Source organism: Mustelus asterias, chromosome 24 (assembly GCF_964213995.1).
Source record: "Mustelus asterias chromosome 24, sMusAst1.hap1.1, whole genome shotgun sequence".
Classification (NCBI taxonomy): domain Eukaryota; kingdom Metazoa; phylum Chordata; class Chondrichthyes; order Carcharhiniformes; family Triakidae; genus Mustelus; species Mustelus asterias.
Window position 1 is genome coordinate 11,368,256 of NC_135824.1, and position 24,646 is coordinate 11,392,901.

The 24,646-nt window shown below is 41.7% G+C and overlaps 2 protein-coding genes across 7 annotated transcripts in view; one reads left to right on the top strand and one right to left on the bottom strand.

Moving 5' to 3' along the window:
- Nucleotides 1-254: 254 nt before the first annotated feature.
- Nucleotides 255-22,602, bottom strand: pex11a (peroxisomal biogenesis factor 11 alpha). Of its 6 annotated transcripts, XR_013500766.1 has the most exons (5): nt 22,458-22,602; nt 20,609-20,790; nt 16,968-17,083; nt 10,528-11,631; nt 255-316 (listed from the first exon to the last, which is right to left on the bottom strand). XR_013500766.1 is itself a non-coding variant. In XM_078241295.1 (4 exons), exons 2-4 carry the CDS (start codon nt 20,662-20,664, stop codon nt 11,054-11,056), a joined length of 750 nt encoding a protein of 249 aa, XP_078097421.1. In that variant the 5' UTR covers nt 20,665-20,733; nt 22,458-22,602; the 3' UTR covers nt 6,639-11,053. The 6 variants fall into 6 exon arrangements, 5 of the variants coding, with proteins under 5 accessions (XP_078097421.1, XP_078097422.1, XP_078097418.1 ...); XM_078241295.1 differs by lacking the exon at nt 255-316 and having other exon boundaries at nt 6,639-11,631; nt 20,609-20,733; XM_078241296.1 differs by lacking the exon at nt 255-316 and having other exon boundaries at nt 6,639-11,631; nt 16,974-17,083.
- wdr93 (WD repeat domain 93) overlaps nt 22,577-24,646 on the top strand; it is a 58,668-nt gene continuing 56,598 nt past the window's right edge. Inside the window, exon 1 of the mRNA XM_078241876.1 lies at nt 22,577-22,930. The gene's annotated coding sequence lies outside the window, so the exon portion shown is untranslated. The remainder of the gene's footprint in view (nt 22,931-24,646) is intronic.

A 24,646-nucleotide genomic window follows, 5' to 3' on the forward strand; every position in this document is an offset into this window, starting at 1 on the left:
TTTACAGTTTGCAAAGGTTTTATAAGTAACCAATGGAAAGTTATTAAATTTGATCCCAAATGTTGGAGACATTAAGAACTTCCATATTTTTAGAAATAATAAGTTCAAAGATGTACTGAGAACTAATGGGATGCAGATGGAGGCCAGACCACGCCCCCCCCCGCCACCCCGACCTGATTCTCTGAGATGCCAGCAGGAAAACACACCGGTGTGAAACATGTTTGGAACAACATGGTTTGCAGATACCGGGACTCACCTGGCAATACTTGGGGCTGCCTCTGGTGTAGAAGAATGAGGCCGCCTGCAACCCTGGACCCTGGAATACAACAGCAATAGGTCAAGGGAGCATCTGCAGTTGGACCTTCCAGATTAGCTATCCTGGGGAGGGTCCATCTTTGAGTCTCAGAATGTTCCAGATGATCGATCATCATTCTCAGGAGGTACATCTCCTGTTATCAGAGTGCTCCCAGAGATCTATCTTCATTTTCAGGAGGCCCACTGTGGTAGCATGCCCCTTTAAGGGGTGAGTTATCGTGGGGGAGTCACATGATCCATTGGGCCAATCACGGTGAGATGCATGAATCGGGATCAAGCGTAGATCTGCCTTGTTGGCCATCAGTTCCTTGTAGCTATTACAACTGGCGATGGAGTTTTCTTTCTGTCATCTGCTGCACATTGGGAGGGGGGCAGATCTCGAATTGCAACCCTTTTGAAGAACGCTACTACAACAAGTGCACAGAATGGGCAGCACGGTGGCACAGTGGTTAGCACTACTGCCTCACAGCACCAGGGACCCAGATTCGATTCCTGGCCTGGGTCACAGGGAGAACGTGAGTCTGCACGTTCTCTCCGTGTCTGCGTGGGTTTCCTCCGGGTGCTCCGGTTTCCTCCCACAGTCCAAAAGACGTGCTGGTTAGGTGCATTGGCCATGCTAAATTCTCCCTCAGTGTACTCGAAAAGATGCCGGATTGTGGCAACTAGGGGATTTTCACAATAACTTAATTGCAGTGTTAATGTAAGTCTACTTGTGACACTAATAAATAAATTTAAACTTTAATTGGGAAGTTGGAACCATTTGACCTTGAAAGAGAGCAGTGGAGCCTGTAATAACTCCACAGAGGTGAAAGTCCCGTCACCAAGTTACTTTATTTACACCATACATCTGTACACAGCCAGCTCTCCAGTTGCTCCCTGCTGAATGCAGGCTGGGAGTCTGACACACCTGCTTTAAATAGGGAGCATGAGGCTCCCTGATTTAACCATCAATTAGGACTCATCAGGTATTTCTTTTGATACCAATCAAGTAAACGAACTCAAATTAACTTAGGGACAAATTAAAAGGGGCAGCTCCCCAAAAGGAAGGGGGGAACAGCCCGAACCAAAAACAAAGTCGAAAGGAAACTTAAAACATTAAATCAAAAGGTGATTATCGGGGTCGATAATACACCCCGGCCCCTGCGGTGCCCAGCGGATGCGGAAGGCGTCAACTGTGCCCGTGGACACCGCGTGCTCCCTCTCCAGGGACACCTGGCCGCGAATAAGGACTCATCAGGTAGCTCTTTTAAGGTACCAACAAATTAAACTAACTCAAATTAACTTAAGGACAAATTAAAAGGGGCAACTCCCCAAAAGGAGGGGGAGCAGCCCGAACAAAAAACAAAGTCGAAAGGAAACTTTAAAACATCAAATCATAATGTGGTTATCGGGGTTTATAATACACCCCAGCCCCTGCGGTGCCCAGAGGGCACGGAAGGCGTCAACTGCGTCCGTGGACACCGCATGCTCCCTCTCCAGGGACACCTGGCCACGAATAAGGACTCATTCGGTAATTCATACTCTAGCTAGCCAACCTCATTAGCCTGGCTGAAGTCATCACGGGCCAATATGTGGAGCGTCTCTAATTATTTTTTTAGGGCCATAGAAATTGGGGCGGGGGAAGAAAAAGCAGAAGGTGATCCTTCTAACAGTCTGCAGGGCTCAGACTTACAATCTGATTCATAGTCTGACTTCTCCAGAGGCCCCAGATGCAAAAACATTCGAACAGCTGGTTTCACTGGTCAAAGAACAATATCAGCCAAAATCATTGGTGATGATGCAGCAATATAAATTCAATTCAACAACGCAAAACCCAGGGGAGACAATAGCAGCAGTCATGACATGGTTAAGGCAATTAGCTGAGCAATGTGAATTCGGATCAACACTCAGTGATGTGCTAGGGGATAGGTTAGTCTGTGTTGTGAATAACCTCACCATACAAAAAAAACCTATTAGCAGAAACAGAAATTATCTCGAGTGGAGCGTTAGAGATTGCACAGGCCACAGAATGCACCAAAAAGGTGCATTAGAGTTGCAAAGGTGAGGTCAACCAACTTTGGTGGGAAACCTTGGGGAGTTGTGGTGCCAGGGTTGTGGGCATGAAATTCGTGTTAAAGACCGGTGAGCAGGATAGGGCATAGAGATACAGAAAGTCAAGTCTGCAGACCAAATACTTAGAAGAATGCTACTGGTGTGGGGAAGAGCACCCCCAGGAGAAATGTAACTTTAAAACTGTTATGTGTTTTGTCTATAAAAAGGGGGCAGATTAGGATTAAATGCAGAGCCAAGCAAAGTCTACTAAGGACCAACAAAAAAAATCTATGAATCCGGTGCATAGTTTAGAAAATGACTCTGAAGAAGAATCTGAAGTTTATGGATTAAACTATTCATATTAAAGCGAGCAAGTCAGCCCCAGTTGTAATTGTGTTAATGGTGAGAGAATGTCCGGGGTGCGTGGGGTCCTTGATTATGCTGGCTGCTTTTCTGAGGCAGCGGGAAGTGTCGACAGAGTCAATGGATGGGAGGCTGGTTTGCATGATGGATTAGGCTACATTCACAACCTTCTGTAGTTTCTTCTTTCTTTTATAGTTTCAAGTGGATTAGCTAAAAAAGGCCATCAAGACATTTAAAGCTGCTTTGAAAAGACAGTCCTCTTGACCTTCGCAACTTTTTCTACCAACGTACAGAACAACTCCTCATGTCACTACAGGAATTACCCTTGCTAAAATGCTCATGGGAAGATGTCTTCCAACAAGACTCGACTTAATATTTCTGAATTTGGCGGGGAGCACCTGCTAAAGAATGACAACACTCTGACAGAATTAGAAAGTCTCCAGCTAATCTTACTTCATGAGAGAGTGTGTTAAGCTTCCCCCTTTTTACTGTTGAATATTGCAGATAATTTTGTTATTGTAAAACATCAATTAAGGATTTAAAGGGGAGGGATGCAGTGTGCCCCTTTAAGGGGTGAGTTATTGAGGGGTCACGTAACCCATTGGGCCAATTGCAGTGAGGATTGTGAATTGAGAGCAGGAGCACAGGCTTACAGGCTGTTGGAGTCCAGGAGTCGTGGAGGTCAGAAACATTCTTATCTTTGTCTTGTGTGTAGTTATTTTCCCCTGAACAGACTCCTCTTCATATATCGGCCTTGTTGGTCGTCAGTTCTTTGTCGCTATTACGTCCACCTTATAGAATCCCTACAATGCAGAAGGAGACCATTCGGCCCATCAAGTCTGCACCAACCACAATCCCCATAACCCCATGCATTTACCTTAGCTAGTCCCCCTGACACTAAGGGGCAATTTAGCATGGCCAATTCACCTAACCCGCACATCTTTGGAGTGTGGGAGGAAACCGGAGCACCCGGAGGAAACCCACACAGACACGAGAAGAACATGCAGATTCCACACAGACAGTGACCCAAGCCGGGAATCAAACCCAGGTCCCTGGCACTGTGAGGCAGCAGTGCTAACCACTGTGCAACCATGCCGCCCCCTAAATTATTCCTCCAATAGTGGGTCAGCAGTGTTGGGGGCCTTTTTAATAAGGCACCCAGAAACGAAGGTGGACTATGTGCCCACAGGCCTGCCCCACTACTGAATAGAATGCAAAACCCTCGGGTGCATAATTAGCGAAGTCAGGACGGAAGATTTGATGCGTTTTCCCACTTGCTGTCACAGCGGGAGACACTCCACGTTCCTGCCCCGCCATGGGATTTAGTCTCAAAATGGGAGAATTATGCTCCAGGTTTACCTCTGGGATTTGATTTGCTCAGCAATTAACGTCTGTTGTGGTCATAACAACATCTCCACAGAGATTACAAAACAAAATGTTGAAGCATTGACTTTTAGAGGACCTTTTTTTGTAGACACTATTTGTATCTAATATCTCGGAAACATTTTGTACAATTGAAAATGGAGTGAATGATATAAACATCAAAAGATTTGCTAGACACTGCAAATTCATATGCATGTGAATAGATGTTGGCCATCTTTGTACCAATGAAAGCTCCTCGTTTCCCAACTTTACAAATAGAGTAAGTATCTAGCCTATATCCTTGGTATTCCACGTTGAACACCGAGATCAGGTTTACACCCTCACTACCATTGTACAAACCATGGCCGGAATTTTACCGGCACGCCCGCCCTGAATCCGGGGGAGCGGATGAGGCTCGGAGAATGGCATTCTCCATTGACCTCGGGCAGAATTGCCGGTAAAATTGAATGTTTATTCTCTAAGGGCAAAGCAAATCACCCTTTGTCAACATATTCTTTCGACATATGTGACTGTCCTTTACTAAGTGCCAAATGTAGCATCAAAGTCCTTGCTACGAACTGAACTGACATCTTGACCTGCCAATAATGTTGTCATATGTTTGTTATGATCAAGGGTTGACAGCACTTTGTCAGTCGAATTCAGGATCAGCAGAATTATAATTTGTGAAGTATTTATTGTATTATATGACATTGCCTCGATTCAGCATCTGACAGTGTCGATCATAACACAATGAGACAACTGGCAACAAAACCAGCCTTGGAGCTTATTTACCTTCCTATTAAATGAAGATTTACAGAAACTTGATCAATGAGGATAGGCTATTGCAGTTCCTAATAGCTGAACCGTCAAAATGATCTTTTATCTTTCAAATCCCTGCAAAGTGCATATAGTAAAGTTTATTTATTAGTCACAAGTAAGGTTTACATTAACACTGCAATGAAGCTACTGTGAAATTCCCCTAGTCGCCACACTACAGCGCATGTTCGGGTCAATGCACCTAACCAGCACATCGTTCAGACTGAGGGAGGAAACCGGAGCACCCGGAGGAAAACCACACAGACAAGGGGAGAATGTGCAAACTCCACACAGATAGTGCCCCAAGCCAGGAATTGAACCCGGGTCCCTGGTGCTATGAGGCAGCAGTGCTAACCACTGTGCCACCGTGCTGTCCCTAATTGTGTCAGTATTAACAAATCTTTTAAAAGCAGAAACTAGATCTGATTGCCAATTAAGATGGATTTCAAGCTGCCCGTTGTTATGGTTTTGCTTTTTGTTTTCGAGGGGCAAGTTTTGAGCTCTGGGCTGACAAGCTGATTATCAATAACCGCCACATTTTGAACTGCTTCAGATCACAGTCAAGCCTTAGGAACAAGAAACACCTCCAGGAGAACATTAGTCTCACATATAGCTTCACAGAGACAGATAGATCCTTGGGGATTTAGAGCTTTTTATAGGTTTGGAACATCGATTGCAAATTAAGCGATTTTTCTGTTTTACAATTTCTATTTTTAATAAACTCAATTCGGTTTTCAAGTGCTCTGTTAATGTGCTATTCCTACATGATTTTAGATGTACTATTTTAGGTGCATATTTCCATGGTAAAAGGGTTCACTGTACACATAGATATGGACCATCCTAAATATGTCTGTACAAGGTCCAGTTTCAGTTCATAAAATGCACTTGCATATTGAGGGTGACTTTGTGATAAATATGAATAGAAAGGATCACAAAACAGCTCTAGTTAAAACAGCTGTCCACATACAGAATGATTTACAGACTTGCTTACACAAGTACTGGGCTTGAAGGCAACTCTCAATATTTTGGCGGCATGTTGGTTAGCACTGCTGCCTCACAGCACCAGGGAACCAGGTTAAATTTCAGCCTCAGGTGACTGTGTGGAGTTTGCACATTCTCCTCATTTCTGCGTGGGTTTCCTCTGGGTGCTCCAGTTTCCTCCCACAGTGCAAAGATGTGCGAATTAGGTAGATTGGCCGTGATACATTGCCCCTTAGTGGCAGGGGTAAATTAGCAAGGTAAATATGTGGGGTTCCGGGGTAGGGCATGGGTGGGATTGTTGCCGGTGCAGGCTCAATGGGCAATCCTTCTGCAATATAGGGATCCTATGACCTTCAAAACCTTTGAGATCAGATGCTCAAAGTATGCAATTTTCTTTCTTTAAAAGTGGGCAGAATTTCAGTTTCACAAAACAAAGTGCTTGGAAAAGTTATGAATTAAGTGTTTGCTGCACCCAATATTTTTCCAATGGTCAATGCCAACTTTGTCACATATATTTATGGCCCAGCCAAACTCTAAATACACTATCCTCCAAGTCTTTCCTCCTCTGTACATCCTACTGTGCTTAGATTTCTCACACCGTCTACTATTCACCTTAATTTCTTCTCCCCAACAAACTTTAAAATCGTGGACTTCTTTTTATCCCTTTGTCTCCTCCTTCTCATTAAACCCTCAGGCTTCTAAAATCTGTGACCGCAATATGGCAACGCATTTCAGATAGAGACGTAAAATAAAGCAACAATGTTGTAATTAATGTATTAGTTTATTAGAGCACACAAAAAATACAAACAGTGGAATAATTCCGATTCCTTTGAGTACAGCAGCATTGGTTTGCAGCAGTCACTGAAAACTAGTAGTTTCCTAATTTAGGATACAGAGACAGTTAATTTCCCAAATATTGTTCAGGAAGGAAAAATTGGAAGGGAAAAATCTTGATGTTCACTCTCGCTAGACCAGGGCATGAGTTGCATACTTAGTCCTAGTGTTTTAAGGTTCGTTGGTGCAGTGTTGGAGGGCCGAAGGGCCTGTTCCTGCACTGTAATTCTCTTTGTTCTTTGTATTCTCTCTAGTCCACATTCCTTTCAAGCAAGGTTCCACGCCAAGATCTTCCCATCGCAAAATTTTCTGTCATTGGATGTTTAAAACATTTTTTTTGCATAGCTTTGTTTTCATAAACATTTGTTCAGTAAACATGATTTTTTAAATATTCTAAATTCACATACAACGCTTCTTGTTAAAGAGCCCCTTAAATAAAAAGTTCAACTCGAAGATAATTTTATTTTTCATAAAGGTTTTACTATTCTGAATAGAAAGGCGTGAGGAAGACTGAGAAACAACTCATTGTCCAAGAGGTCATTCAAATAAATTAACTGAGAAATTGGGTTATTTCTCCAAAACCTGGCTTACATTGCAGGTAGATTGCAGCGTGACACTACACTGCGTTTGTGTAGTACTAAGGCTCTGAAAACACCGGTAAATCCCAGTCAGTGAATCCTGACTCGAATGCAGAGCTGGAAAAGCATAATAGCTGGTGTTCCTCAATACCCGAGTGGGGAAGTGCACTGTGCAGTAAAGTACAACATCACACAAAACCCTCAATGTCGCTGAGTAAATGGATCTCAACCACAGGATCGAGGATATCTTAACTGGATTTGGTATTCTCCTGCCTTGAGGACGAAAAAGGACAAAATCTGGTTTGTGATCGCTATCATTTGACGGTTGCTGGAAAGCGTTTATGTGAATGTTAAGTAAAGATAGAAGCTGTGATGCAGCCACTCAAAATTTAAAAATTTGGAACATCACAATGAGAAAGATACAGGAAGGACCAGAGAACAATATTCTGTACATACCTCTCAGGAAGTAAAAAAAAAGGGGGGGGGATAAAAAGTGCGAACGTAATGATTACGGGAGAGGATAATGTACAGAGTGACATATATTTGCAGCCAACACTGTGATTCAGAGCAAGCCAGGATTCAACACCCAACTTGCCCTTATCTGTGAGTGACAGCAGTCTAATGATGAGACTGGAAAATCATTCAGAGGATTAAAAATACAATATAATTCTGCAGGTTTCATTTTGGGTTTGCATTTTAATGCAACAAGCCTGATAAACGCCTGCGCGAGTCTTTTTCTTCTGGGATCCGGGCAACACATCTTAGACGGCAGTGGCAGAGTGAGTCATCTCGGTTTTCAACATGGTTGTTTCCACAATTTACAGAGAAGGCCAAGAATAATCAAGGCAGTCCTTATCAGCAGGCTTCATTCAGAAGTGAAACGTGGTGAAAATTTAATTACTCCAAATTACTTAGTTTGTCTGAAATGTTCCAGAGTAAATTAAAATAATTTACAAAGCACTATGCCCTCTTAACTTATTTTGAATGCCACATTAATTGTGATACAAATTAAATTATAGAAAAAGCAAATGCTTCAATTCTTGTGCAAAATGGTGGAATTGACTGGTTCATAAGCAGAAACTGTGAGACTAAATATGGGATCTTATGGTCTAAAAATCTCAGTACCATATCAAATTGTGCATTTGGACACTAAAATATTGGATTAGTTTAAAATTATTATTAATTAGATTAAAATTAGTCTTCTTAGCAAGGATAAATAAAGTTACAGGCAGATTTCAGTTCGAAATAATTGATAATTTGATTAATTGTTTTCTCAGAAGTTATAGCACAAAAGGCATCAATTTGTTCCATTATATCTGTGTCAGTGCTCAGAATAAACTAGAGCTCATATCCTTTTCCATTTCAGATGCCCATTATAATCCCCCTTAAATCCATATCAGTCTCAGACTCAACAAAAAAATTCATTCATGTGTATTGGGTGTCGCTGGTTAGGCCAGCATTTATTGTCCATCCCCAATTCTCCTTGAGAAAGTGATGGTGAGCTGCCTAGTGGAACCGCTGCAGTCCATGTGGTTGGGTAGATCCAGAGTGTTGTTAGGAAGGGAGTTCCAGGATTTTGACCCAGTGGCAGTGAAGGAACTGTGATATACTTCCAAGTTTGGATGGTTTGTGGCTTTGAGGGGGACTTCCAGGTGGTGGTGTTCCCATGCATCTGCTCCCCTTGCCCTTCCAGATGGTACCGGTCATGGGTTTGGAAGGTGCTGTCTAAGGAGCCTTGGTGAGTTCCTGCAGTTCATATTGTAAATGGTATACATTGGTGCCACTGTGCATCTATGGTGGAGAGAGTGGTTGTTTGTGGATGGCGGCTCTTTCATCCTAGATGGTGTTGAGTTTCTTGAATGTTTTTGGAACTGCACTCATTCAGGCAAGTGAAGATCATTCCATCACAGTCTCGACTTGTGCCCTGTAGATGGTGAACAAGCTTCGGGGAGTCAGGAGGTGAGTTACTTTGCACAGGATTCCTGGCCTCTGAACTGCTCTTGCAGCCACAGCATTTATATGGCTAGTCCAGTTCAGTTTCTGGTCCATAGTAAGACCCAAGATGTTGACAGTAGGGGATCCAGCAATGGTAGTGCCATTAAATTTCATGGGGTGATGGTTAGATTCCCTCTTGTTGTTGATAGAGTCATTGGCAGGCACATGTGTGACATGTATTACTTGCCACTTGTTAGCCCAAGACCAGATATTATCCAGGTCTTGCTGCATTTGGACGTGAATCATAGAATCCCTACGTGGCAGAAGGAGGCCATTTGGCCCATCGGGTCTGCACAATACCATCCCTATAACTTCACTCATTTACCCTGCTAGTCCCCCTGCCACTAAGGGGCAATTTACTATGGCCAATCAACCTAACCCACACATCTTTGGAGTGTGGGAGGAAACCGGAGCACCTGAAGGAAACCCACGCAGACACTGGGAGAATATGCAAACTCCACACCGATAGTCACCCGACGCCGGAATTGAACCCAGGTCCCTGGCGTTGTGAGGCAACAGTGCTAACCACTGTGCCACCCTGCTTCAGTATTTGAGGAGTCACAAATGGTGCTGAACAATCATTAGCGAACATTCTCACATCTGACCTTATGATGGAAGGAAAGTCACTGATGAAGCAGCTGAAGATGGTTGGACCTAGGACACCAAACAGCGATGTTTCGGGACAGAGGTTATTGACATCCAATAACCACAATCATCTTCCTTTGTGCCAAGTATGATTCCAACCAGCAGTGTTTTCTCCTTAATTCCCATTGACTCTAGTTTAGCTTGGGCTTCTTGATGCCACATTCAATTAAACGTTGTCGTAATCTCAAAGGCAGCCATTCTCAACTGACCTCTGGAATTTGTGCATGTTTTAACCAAGGCTGGAATGAGGTCAGGAGCTGAGGAATCCTGGCAAAACCTAAACTGGACATCAGTGAGCAGGTTATTGCTAAGCAAGTGCCAGTTGATTATTCTGTTGAAGATCCCTTCCATCACTTTACTGATGATCGAGAGTAGACTGATAGGATTGAAATTGGCCGGGGTTGGATTTGCCCTGTTTTTTGTGTAAAGGACATACCTGGGCAATTTTCCACATTGTCGAATAGATGCCATTGTTGCAGCTGTACTAGAACAGCTTGGCTAGGTATTGAGGCAGGGGCAAGTTTTTAATATTTGCACTAAAGAAATTCTAAAATTTCTTCTCTATTTCTCTTTAAGTGATAATCCAAAATCCACAATCACTTGTTACCCGATATCCAGCAAGTGGAAAGAATCTTTCATTATTCATCCTCGATATGGATATTGAAAACTGGGGAATCATGTTCACTGTGAATAAGGCTATTGATGGTACAGAGCTAGAGTGAAGCGAGGCAGGTATTTATATTACAGTGTTATAATCAGTGTCCTGATCAGGACTCGGGTCACAGTCTGTGCGCTTTTTGTCTGCTTTACTATCCAAGTGGCATGTTGTCAAACTGACCCAAACATAACAATCTTAATTGATTTGTTTATAGGAATGTTCACTTTCAATAAAAAAGTTCCAAGTTCATATGTAACAGCACACGTTGGAAGTTGCCTCAAACTTTTGTACTCTAAGGTACAGCAAGAAAATAGAAGAAATGTTTGTGCTGAGAGCAAAATATTAAAATACACCATTGTACATATTGCTTTCAGAAGCTGCAGCCTACGTTTTGAAAGCAATTGATTTCCATCCAAATATACAAAAAAAAATTAAAGGAGGAATAATACTTCTGTTCAGGGAGCACATGACTTGTTCATGGTCTGAGTTTCAGTGCTGGGTGTGTCAAAGTTAGAATTGAGAGAATTGAAGAAACAAGCCCACAGAGACCCACCACTCCCGCATTAGTTTTGCAAATGCCTAGTTTGTCTAAAGGAAGGGTGAGATCACAGAGGTTTTTAACAACGTCAAGTAATACAGGAGGATTGCTTTTCAGGCTTTGAAAAAGCAGTATGAAGAAAGCTTGAGCCGTGACCCTCAGCGTCCAGACAATATCTCTCTGCACATGGTTGTTTTCCAGGCGGTTTACAGATTTGCGCTGTCGCCCCTTTTGGACCTGTGCTTCTTCCTTCAGAAGCTGGGCAATCTCATAGACATCTCTGCACAGGCTGATAATCAATGAGAATAAGTAGTAGCGGTTGCACCGCTTGTTCCATTTCTCCTTGTCAACATCAGTAAGTCCCACTGCTCCCGTCCACAGAATATTATCACAGATGAAGTACACAGCCCGACTAAGAGGAATGACTGTGAGGCAAAACCGAAGCATTGGGTCCGAAAGCTGGACATTCCTTCTTGCTGCCTGAACTGCATCCACTGTGTTACCTAGCCGGAATACTGAAATAAAGGAGAAAGGATTTCATACAGCATTGGCTTTTACCATTTGAAATAAAATTAAATTATGGGTGAGGCATTAGAAATATAAATACAGGCAGGTTCTCTCTCTAGTTGAGCTTTCAGAAGCTAAATCTCTTCCATCTTGGGGGAATCATACATGCTCATATAGAGGCTATTTATATTAGCTAATATATATTAGCCATATCTGACCATTAAAAAGTGTTGATTGGATTGAAACATGATTCATACAACTCACATCAAGAACAGAATCCATGGAATAAAATCTTGCTTTATGAATATTGTATAATCGCATGGCAAATATTCTAAGCAATATTGTTATAATTAAAAGAATTGAATACAAATTGCTCTCACCAGTGAAAAGGCTGTGGTTTCATTTCAGTACACAGTTAAAATCAATCAGCTGGCTAGCACTGTTATCCTGAGCATAAAAGTTAGGGGTTCAAGCCTCTTTACGGAACTGATATCCAAGTACAGTAATGAGAAAGTGCTACATTCTCAAAACTGCTAACTTTTGGATGGGATTTAAATTGAAGCCCTTTCCACCTGTTCAGGTGGACAGAATGGCCATTTATTTAATTACTACCCCTGTGGGATCTTGTGTGCACATCTTCCACCCATGTAATCACAGTGACCGCACTTTATAAAGTAATCCGCTGGTTGTAATGTATGAAGGGCATGATTAAGTGTTTTTAAATGCAAGTTCTTTCTCTTCTCAATCAATAAATAAAAAGATGTTACATGTAAGGGCAAAATCAAACGAAAGATAGTATAGACAGATGTAGTTCCCTGGCACTAGTACAGTGCAAACTGCTGCTGACTTATTGATGACTTAATTCAAGCTCTGTTGTGACTGGATCTCACAAGCTGTGTTGGAGTTCTGCCCTTGACAATTTATTTCTCTCCGATGACCACATAATAAGAGTCTTTTCACAATGAATTTTATCGTTCAGGAAGATAAGTAAAATTAGACACTGATGACTGTAATGCACAGTGAGTGATGTTGGACAAATGAACATGCAACAGCAACAAACATTTTTTAAAAAACATTCAGCAAGCCAGTCGCCAAACTGGAAGAAAATGGATAGCATCTTTTTCTCTTGGCCCCTCCTCTCCATTCTATTTCCTAGGCATTCTGCCTCTTGTTTCTTCCCTCAGGGATAGTCAGTCCCACACCTCTGATCACCAATCCTTGCCACTGGCCCAATCTCTTGCAAACAGCCCTTCAAGGCATCTGATACTTGTTGCCTAAGTACCTTCTAATGTTTTTTTGAGAGTCTGCTTGCAATTTGCTTAAATGTGCTGCCCTTATTTTTTTGAAACACAAGTGCGCGTGTTAAAGAGGTCGACTTATGCTCTGGCCTACATGGGAGCTTTTGAGTTGCTGCATGGCCACAGAGCTTAGGGTGGACTTTGGTTACCACCTGACAACAGCAGCCACATCTTGTTTGTTTAAACACAAATTTGGCACATAGGTCCTTTCCATCATCTAGTCTGCCCATATTGCTGTAATGTGGCTCTTAAACCATGCCATGGTCTCTCTCTATTCATTTGAGCATTTCACTCTATGCCATCTCTCTTGCCTCTCCTTTGAAGCATTCATTGTGCACTGTCTGCCACCCCAACTCTCCCTTAGTTTGACTCAGTGTCTGCCCCCCCAAATCTCCCCCAGCTTGACTCTGTCTGCCATCCCAATTCTCCCAAAACTTGACTTTCTTTCCAAGATATCTACCCTTGAGATTTGTCAACTCATCACCAATTAAAAATCTATCCAATGTCGCATCCATTGCACTTTGGGGTAATGAATTACAGATTCATGACCCTTTGAGAAGGGTTTTTTCTCCTCATCTCGGTTTAAATTTGTTACCCCTTATCCTAAAACTATCTTGTTCTAGATTGCTCCACGAGGAAGAAGCATCCACTCTACATCTATTTTGTCAATACCTTTAATCATCTTATACCTCAATTCGAACTCCTCTCATTCCTCTAAACTCTAGACAGTATAGGCCTAAACTGCTCAATCTCTGTTTATAAGACAAACCCCTCATATCTGGAATCACTAGAATCAATCTAGTGAAGCTTCTCTGAACTGCCTCGACATCCTTCCTCAAATAAGGGGACCAAAACTGTGCACAGTGCTCCAGGTGTGGTTTCACCAATACCTTGCACAGTTGCAGTTTCTCCTACAGCCTGCACAATGAACGACTCTGCATATCAGTAGAGCTTCAGTTGGTAGCAATTTAATCTTAGGGTCAAAGGTTGTGGTTCAAGTCCAGAGAATGGAGCACAAAAGTCTCAGCTGACACTCTCAGTAATGTACTGAGTCAGCGATGCACAGAGATGTTGTCTCTTGGAAGACTGTGGCATTTATTAAACTCTGAACAGCCGGTTGGTGAAATAGGAGACCAAAAGCCAATCTTTGTTCTATTTTAAGATTTATTTACAGTGAAACCATTACAAGTATATAACTCTTAACTCTACTCCCACACCATTGTCAATATGTGTCTCCTTAGATGTGCTCAAGTAATCAACCACTCACTGCTTTCATTTGCATATACGTTATAGAAATAACAGCCCTTCCTGCTGTCTCAGGTGGGACTTTAAAAAGCTCCCACAGCAGTAATTACCCCCGGTGTCCTAATCAATATGTATCCATTAATCAACATCAGTAAAACAGATCATCTGATCATTGTCACCTTTCTGCTTGTGGGAGCTTGATGTGCACAAATTAGCTGCAGAGTTTCTGATATTACAACAACCACAGTGCAAAAGTACATCTTAAGGGGAAGATGGTGGCATCAGTGGTAATGTCACTGGACTAATAATCCAAAGGCCCAGCCCAAAGCACTGGGGACATGAGTTCGAATCCCACCATGGGCAGCTGATGGAATTTAAAGTGACCATAACTATCGTCGATTGTCCTAAAAACTGCCTTCCTAATGCCGTATTTTGAGGGAAGGAAATCTGCCATCCTTACTTGGTCTGGCCTACATGAGACTCCAGATCCACAGCAATGTGACTGATTCTTAACTGCCCTCTGAAATGGCCAAGCAAGCCACTCAGTTCAAGGGCAATTAGGAATGGGCAAAAATTGCTAGCCTTGCCAATGATGCCCACAACTCATGAATGGAGAGAACAAATGCTGTAAAGCTCTTTGGAACATGAGAAGGTCGTAAAGGCTGATATTCACAAGCATGTCTTTCTTTTCATCCTTAGTGATATCACTCTCTGCCTCAGTTTCCCATGCTTCATGTTCCTTTAGAGCGTTCCAAACACTCAACCCTGAAAGAAAGTATTTCCTTCATGTTCACTTATCCTATTCTTCCTAGTCAATTGGTTCCTCCATATAAATTCTCCTCAGGTCAAATTCTCCTCAACTTCATAGCCGCCACTTTGCTCGTGGTTCATTTCACTGACAACTCTGACCACCTATTTGTATTGCTCAACACCCTCGTGCCCCCTGTGCCTTTCACTTCCTTCTGGATCTGCTACCAGAATACAGTGCAAGTTGGGTTACAAGTGCAATTTCAACGATTTGATTGACTTGACTCTTAAGGCAGGCAAAATGAAAAACGTCAAACATTGACCTGTAGTTTCGAATGTGCATGTATCCCTCTGATTAACCTCAGATTTAGAAACAGCTACAATTACCCAGATTAACCTATTTAGAACCTTAATTTCTGGTCTTGGCTCAACTGGCTCTCACCTTGACCTGAGTCAGAAGGTTGTATCTTCAAGACCACAATTCACTTAAAGACGTTGGAGGGGCAAGCTTCAATTAGTTTTGTGCAATCTGGGCAGAATCAACCAAAAGAATCATAGAATCCCTACAGTGCAGAAGGAGGCCATTCAGCCCATCAATCCTGCACTGATAACAATCCCACGCAGGTCTGATCCCTTTAACCCCACATGTTTACCCCACTAACTCCCCTGACACTAAGGGGCAATTTAGCATGGACAATCAACCAAACCTGCCATCTTTGGACTGTGGGAGGAAATTGGAGCACCCGGAGGAAACCCATATGGACATGGGGACAACATGCGAACTCCTGACAGACAGACACCCAAGGCCGGAATTGAACTTGGGTCACTGACGCTGTGAGGCAGCAGTGCTAACCACCCAAAGATCAAAACACAAGGGAGTTCCACCCAAAGTAACTCACACTTATGCTCTCCATATACTTTTCCACTGACTCAAATTTCAATTGGCCGGAATCACGCCCTGCCCGCTGTCCAAATTGCAAGATTCCACCCATTGCACTGATTCAGGAAAGCTTTTCAAATTATACCCATTTTCATTTCATTAAAATGTACTTAATTTACAAAGAAATTGACCAGTGTCCATCAATTAAACTATTAAAATTGATCCAATATGGTTTTAGGCCACTTTCAGTGATTTTATATTGGGATATTTACAGACAGAGGACTGGACAACCTTATTAAAATATGCTTAATTTTGGCAATAAACCCATTTTCAGTTGTAATAACAAAACTGCATCAAATTACCACTCAAATACATCAAGGAACACATTTTGATGAAGCAAAAAAAGGAAATAATTACATTCTATTACTCTGCCCACTTGTGTTACTCATGACAATTTATCATCTGTAATTCTGTAAATCAATTTTAGGGGAAACTTGGAAGTTTAGCTTAATAAGAGCATTTTCAAGCACATTTTACACTCAATTTCCCAATTGTGCAGAAAGCAGAAACTTTACTCCATAATCTAAGTCAACACTCCAGTGTCAAACTGCTGCACGATCTGTCTTTCATGCGACATTAACGTTCTTCTCAAGTGAATGGAAAAAACCCAAGGCAAAATCTGAAAAATATTCAACCAATAAACAAATCATCTAATTCATTCATTTTTGTGGGACCTTCCTGTTCCCATTTGGCCATCACATTTGCCTGTATAACAGAGACTGTCAACTGTAATCCATTAAGTGCAAAGTGTATTGGCTGATCCTGAAGATGTGGGAAGTGTTACACAGATGCTAGCGCTTCCTTAAAATCACAACCCAGGTTAGCAGGTAAGCGCCACAAATGTACTCCGGCCTCAACGCTGGAGCAACGCTGCAGGAAATCTCCTCATTTTGATAAATGGGAAATCTATTACTCTCAGTACTATTTATAATAAATTAATCTCTTCATTTTGGAGGAGTTAATTAATGCAATAATTGAGCACAAAATAATTTTACCTGAATTTCTTAATGCACTTTCACACATCCCAAAGAGCGACTTCACTCCACTGAGCGTTAAACAGGGCTATGGAGGTGTTGCTTTATTCCCCCCCTTCCCAAATTTGCCATATACTTACGCTTACGTCCTGCACTCATGTTAGACTCCAACTGTTTGAGCTTTGAAACCAGCTCCTTGTTGCTACCATTCTTGTGAATTAGATAATTAAGTAACGTGCATGCATACTGAGTGGTTCTGAAAGAAAACAAAATGCAAGAAGCACAAAGCTTATTTCCTGCTACACGTGGCAAATAGCGTTTAATGTTTTGGCAAATGCACTATCCTTAAATGTATTGCATCAAAAAAACAACATGATAGCTCTGCTAGACTAATAAAAGGTGCATCAGATGTTATACTATTGATTTCACGTATGATCCGTACAAGAGGAGAGAAAAAGATTTTCACCTGGATTGGATTCAAAGCCAGATTCTAGGGGTGAAAGGATGGCAAGCAGCAGTGCGACTTCCACAAGTGTTGCAAGAACTATGGAGAGGTCTTTGCATGAACTGTTTAAACAGATCAATTAAGGTTGTGCAGCAGTCACAAATGAGATGCGTCATTTCTGTACCTTTACAAAGCCCCAATTCAAAACATAAGGAGAGTGGAAAGAGAGGTTCGAAGGAAGGTCCTTACGTAGCTTGGTCAGAGCACAGAAGCTTTGCCACAGGATAAATGAATCTTGCAAGAGAGGGGAAAGGAGTGACTAGATATTGAAGCAGGGGAAGATACAAGCCTATGGAGAGAGAGCAGGGTTTTAGGATTACTCTAACAAAAACAAAGCACAGACATGACAGGCCAAAATGGTTCCTCCTGTAAACTCCCCCGGTTCTCTGAGAGTATTGTAGGGTTCAATGGAGCTGCACTTGAAATCACATGCAATGAATTCCAAAAACAAATGATCCAGGAGATTTAATTTGCTCCTCTGGAGACCACATAGACTTGTATAATAAAACAAAGCAAAGATGGTGATCTTGGAATGTAAAGATATGCAAACCAATTAACTCAGCTTCCTGCACACGATATAATGCCTAGGTAAGGCAGATTATGAATGGGTCAAAGTCAAAATTAAAGGTCATGTTGTGGCATTTGATTTCCTTCCCAAATTCTGCAAAATTTTTCCTTTTTCATCCCCATCCAGTTCCCTGATTCTGTATGCTGCATATGAAAATAGCACTCTGTTAGCCCTTATTTTGAAAACTGATTATATATTTAAGTGTATACACATATGTATCTTTTTTCCATTATAAATGGCTTTCTTCACATTTGCAATGCCACCATAAAACAGTGGCATATTAAATTGTAGTGCAATGTGTCACTGCAGTTTCACATCTTCCAGCTCCTCAGCCTTGAGTACAGACAATCATGTGCTCTGTACGAACATATTAATTAGAAGCGGAGATAGGCCACTTGAGCCTGCTCCACCATTCAATAAGATCATGATTGATCTGATTGTAACCTCAACTCCACGTTCCTGCCTACCCCCAATAACCCTTCACCCCCTTGTTAATCAAGAATCTACCTACCTCTGCCTTAAAAATATTCAAAGACTCTGCTTCCACTGTTTTTTGAGGAGTGTTCTAAACACTCACAACCCTGAAAGAAAGCATTTCTCCTCATTTCTGTCTTCAATGGATGGATGACTCCTTATTTTTCAACAGTGACCCACTACTTCTAAAGTCTCCCACAAGAGGAAACATCCTTTCCACATCCACCTGTCAAGACCTCTCAGGAAAGGATCTCATATGTTTCAAATCTAAAATAGGGGTTAAAATTCTATGGAGGTGGAGGAGCAGAGGGACCTGGGTGTCTATGTGCATCGATCACTGAACGTGACAGGACAGGTGGAGAAAGCAGTTAATGAAACATAAAGTATTCTGGGCTTTATTACTGGGGGCATAGAGTACCAGAACAAGGATGTTGTGCTGAGCTTATACAAGACATTAGTTAGACCTCAGCTAGAATATGGTTCTGGGCGCCACATTATAAAAAGGACGTGAACACACTGGAGTGCAGAAGAGATTTACAAGAATAATTCTGGTTCTGAGAATGGCTTCAGTTATGAGGATAGATTGGAGAGGTTGGACTGTTCTCCTTGGAGAGAAGGTGGCTAAGAGGAGATTTGATGGAGATGTTCAAAATCATGAGCGGACTGGAGAGAGTGAAGTAGATCGGGAGAAACTATTCCTGTTCATAAAAAGATCAAGAACAAGGCGGCATGGATTTAAAGTGATTTGCAAAAGAAGTAAATGTGATCGAAAACAATCTTTCACAGTGAGTGGTTCGGGTCTGGACTGCCTGAAGTATGCTGGTGGCAAGTTCAATCGAGCCATTCGAGAGGGTGTTAGATAATTATTTGAATAGAAACAATGTGCAAGGGTACGGAGAAAAGGCAGGGGAATGGCATTTAGTCTTGAGATTCGTTTGGAGAGCCAATAGGCCAAATGGACTCCTTCAGTAACAAGTCTATCATGTTGGGTGAGTAGTTAGAGATGTAAACTGTATGCAACGCTACTTTATATGACAATCTTCCAACAGCTTTGGAATCAGAAAACAGTCTTGACCAGTAATGCCTTGCTCAGAAGCTGATGCTTGTGAACATGGAAAAAAGACCTGGGGGGAAGTAGGTGATTAATATGCAATCGGATTGGGCACGTCTCATTCTAAATATGAGTTGAGACAGATCTTACATACTTTGGCTGTATTTACAATTACTCTCTTGAGGAGAAAAGCTCTGTATATTCCTGAATATAACATGAAGTCTCTTCCAACAGTTAAGAATGTCAATGTTTATTAAGCATAAAGGACAGCTCCCAGCTCACCATTCACAAAAATTTGACTCGAGGCAAGAGAAGTACTGACAGCTAACCCAACAGTTTCCAAACTGAGCTCGGGACTGCGTTGATTTTACTAACAACACCAGGTTAAAGTCCAACTTTGACCTGTTGGACTTTAACCTGGTGTTGTTAGACTCCTTTCTGTGTTTACCCCAGTCCAACGCCGGCATCTCCACATCTTGATTTTACTACCCTTTCCAGTCTGTGACCCCCGACTGTGCCTTTACAGCGCAAGGCTGGTGTCAATGTAAACTATAAATTATTCAGCATTTGAGGATGAACTTGGTGCAAAATAAACACCGGCAAATTCCCAAACACGAGCTATCCAGACATACGTGACCCGCATCGCATCCAGGCACTCAAAGTAGTTTGATTTGTCTTCAAATCTAACTGGATTCAAAATGTACAGGTAGCATTGATATTCAGACACTGGCCTGCATTACTATAAACCTGGGCTACTGCGATTAAATGCGACTAAAATGTCTTCGAACTACAACAGAAAACGACAAAACAAACACACAGATGAAAGCACAATTAAAATAAATGCACTTAGCTATTGAAATGCAAAGAGAATAGGGCATTTGAGATCATGAAATTAAACACAGGATTGAAATACTTTAGACAGGCCTCAACTGTCAGCCATAGTTTGTAAATACATGGGAAAATAATGTTTGCTTTCGGTTACAACATGGATAAATATTTTAATTACAAGCGAGCTAGGTTAGAACATTAAACACATTTGTCAAAATGGCAGACAAGAAAAAGGTCAATAATCAAAAAAAAAGCTATAAATGAAAATGCAACACTACTAAAATTATAAAATAGATTCCACCTGTCGGATTGATGTTGAAAGGCAGTGTGAAAGTTTAATTACTAAAAACCATACCTGAAGATTCTGTCCCTGCCTTGGCTAAGGGAAGTGAATTTCACAAAAGAATCCATGGCGAGAAACGGGAGGCAGCAAAGAGCCGAGTTTCTCGGAGGTTAAGACTGAAAGAAAATCTTTGAACCCTGGAGGGAATGAATGACTCAACTCAATAACTCGTCCACGGCAGCCGGAGCCTCACACTGCAAAACAGCAGGGGAAACAGACAAGAGGAGAAACACAGTATAACTTTTGAAATAAAGAGGAATCAAAATACAAATTCATAACATACTGTGTAATTATTTCTGTTTCTGCAGCCTTGCTGCCTCAGACTGTAGTCACAAGGTGTAAATGAAACTAGGTTTGTCATTTAAGTCATCATATAATGCATTTAGCCCATCAAATCTGCACCAATTCTCAGAGTATTTTACCCAGCCCCATAACCACACACATTTCCCATGGCTAATCCTTCTAACCTACACATCTTGTACACTAAGGGGCAATTTAGTATGGCCTCATATTGGACTGGAAACGTTTAACTCTGTTTTTCACTCTCCACAAGAGGCTGCCAGACTTGCTTGTCCAGTATTTTTTGCTTGTGTTAGTCAATTATTTTTAGTAGCTAGGAGACATCTCAGTCAAAAACAGAAAATGCTGGAGAATTTCAGTCACATTGACCCAGGTGTGTGCAAGAAACTACAAAGGGTTGCAAACGTAGCCCAGTCCATCACGCAAACCAGCCTCCCATCAATTGACCCTGTCTACATGTCCCACTGCCTCAGAAAAGCAGCCAGCATGATCAAGGACCCCACGCACCCCAGACATACTCTCTTTCACCTTCTTCCATCGGGAAAAAGATACAAAAGTCTGAGATCACGTACCAACCGACTCGAGAACAGTATCTTCCCTGCTGCCATCAGGCCTTTGAATGCACCTACCCTATATTAAGTTGATCATTCTCAACATCCTAGCTATGACAGTAACACTATATTCTGCACCCCTTTCCTTCTCCCCTATGTATTCAATGAACAGTACATTTTGTCTCTGTAGCACCAAGAAACAACACTTTTGACTGTATCACAACAGATTTGACAATAATAAATCAAATTAAGTGTCTAGATGTCAAACAACTTGTAAATTTGGAAATTAGTTCAACTTTGGAAGCTAAATGCCTGATTGAGATGCTTTTGTTTTAAAAACAAATCATCTTTTATATGGTGGTGAATCTGTGGAATTCACGGCCACAGAAAGTAGTTGAGGGCAAAACGTTGAGAGATTTCAAGAAGAAATTGGATATTGCTCTTGGGGCTAAAGGGATGAAGGGATATTGGGGGGGTGGAGAGAAGGCGGGATCAGGATATTGAATTCAATGGTCAGCCCTGATCAAAATGAATGGCAGAGCAGGCCCAGATGGCCAACTCCTGCTTCTAGTTTCTAATATTTCTTCCCTACTGCCATCAGACTTTTGAATGGACCTACTTTTATATTAAGCTGATCTTTTCCTACACCCTAGCTATAACTTTAACACTACATTCTGCAGCCTCTCCTTTCCTTCTCTATGAACGGTAGGTGTTGTCTGTATAGCTCGCAAGAAATATATACACATGGATATATACACAATGTGTATATAAATATATACATGTATGATTATTAAAACAAAAGCATTTCATCCAACACCCAGTTTACCTCCCCAAATCCAACCAATTTACAAGTTGTTTGTCATTCAGACATCTGATTTATTATTGTCACATGTATTGGGAAATATATGCATATCAGCCTGAGGCCTAGGAGATTTACTCACACTCCTGAAGCCTAAACTCCCTCCATCCTCCACAAGATTAAACACATCACAAAGCTGCACTCTCTTCACCTGTTGCGTTTTTAAAAAGCGGGTTTAAAGCAGAGTCTCTGCAGATGCGATTGACTCTATTGCACCGTCTACCCTTTTATATTCGAGGAGAAGGGGACAATACCCAGCATTTCCCCTCCCCCGGGGGGGAACGAATGGGCGAAGAACCGGCGGACACTTTAAAGGGACGGAACCGCACTTCCGGTCCCGGTTGCCTAGCAACCAGTGGCCCAGCAGCATCAAGACCCTGGAGCCCTGAGCAGAAGAATCCACTCGTTCTCAGGGAGAGGTGTTAGTTTGTTTTAAAGTCTTAATCAAGCTGGTGGAGGACTTTGGATTTTATTATTTATTTATCTGTTTTAAATTCTGTACCAGTTTCTCCCCTTCCCCCCTCAGTTATTGAAATATAGGAAATAATATAATATCCCTCCCCAAAGCTGCTGCCCAACTTGCTCAAGTTTCTGAATCAGTGCGCCTTTAACTCCTGCAGAATTGTAAGTTTTCTTTGAATTTTTCAGGATGCGGGTTGATGCCCTGCTCATTCCATGGCAGGATCGATTGCGTGGATGCTTGCTGTTCAGTTTCCATAGAATCCCTACATACAGTGCAGAAGGAGCAGTGTATCGACAGCAATCCCACCCAGGCCCTATCCCCGCAACCTGATATATTTACCCTGCTAATTCTCCCTGACACTAAGGGGCAATTTAGCATGGCCAATCCACCCAACCTGCATATCTTTAGACTTTAGAGGAAACCCATGCAGACACGGGGAGAACGTGCAAACTCCACACAGATACTCATCCGAAGCTGGAATTAAACCCAAGTCCTTGGCACCTGTGAGGCAGCAGTGCTAATTACTGCACCACTGTGCCGCCCACTATTTTACAGCAGGATGCCCTGACATAGAATCACACAGTATGACATAGGGTAGGGAAGGGGAAAAAAACCAATTCTGCCCGATAGATCTCTGCCATGTGTTTTATGCACCACATGAGATTCCTCCCATCCAACTTCATCCCACCCTGTCAGCATATCCTCCCATTTCTTTCTCCCCTGCACGTTATAATATCCCTGAATGCATCTGAATATTTAAACTGAACACTGAAATTCTGTTTCTTCTTAAGGTTCACAGTTGATTTTCATTTGCAATAAAGCAAATGATCCAACGCAAGACACCAATGTCAGTGCTCTTCCTGAGCCATTTATTCTTGAAAGGAAAGTAACTCCTATATAATTCAGGAAAACTATTGACCCCATTTGCTGCAGCTCTCACTGAAGATTTTCTATTAATGATGTACAAGGTGATAGAAAGTTTTCAAATCTGCACTTGCCCTCATCCAATGTATTGGAGATCAATGTGAACTTCATTAACTCCAATACCAAGACTGATACCAAGTTAACAAGTTCTATGACATTCCCAGTAAACTAAGATAAAAATGAACTTCCGTGTTTTTATAAACAAATCAAACTTTTAATCTAGAGCTTCCATTTCAAGCAGTTGAAGGAAATTAAATATATTCTTGAGATCATCTCCCTCGCTATGTATTAAATCAGAATAATACAGCACATAAGTCAGGATAGATGCAGTATCAAATGTGGAGATGTTGGCTCATATAGACAAGAAGTACTCCAGGTTCAATCTATGATCTCACCACAGGGCCTGTGGAGTCGGGAAACATTTCTATTCCTCCAGGTCCCACAAAAGAGTTTTTTTTTTAACTTGCCTTTTATTGGCAGCTGAAGAAGCCACTTTCAATCTTAACACCTGCTCTATTCCTCAAATAAATTTCTCATAAGAATCCTTAAACAGGCTATAGGTGGTTAATTAACATATGCAAGGCACCATGTCCAAAGGATGTGTCTGAAATATTTAGCAGTGGCACAAATAAAGGTGCACTTTAAATGCAGATCATCTCATTGCTATATAACATAAAAGCAAAATACTGCGGATGCTGGAAGCTGAAACAAAAACAGAAAAATGTTGGAAAATCTCAGCAGATTTGACAACATCTGTGGGGAGAGAATAGAGCCAACGTTTCAAGTCTAGATGACCCTTGGTCAGTGCTCATCTAATTTCATCTCATTGCTAAATTTGTCAGAAATGTTCTATTTTATGCCTGAACAAGGGGCACAATGTATACCAATGGTTAGCTTCATGGTCCATTTACTATTGGGTTTTGCAGAGAAGTGGATATTTTAGAAGTCTAATC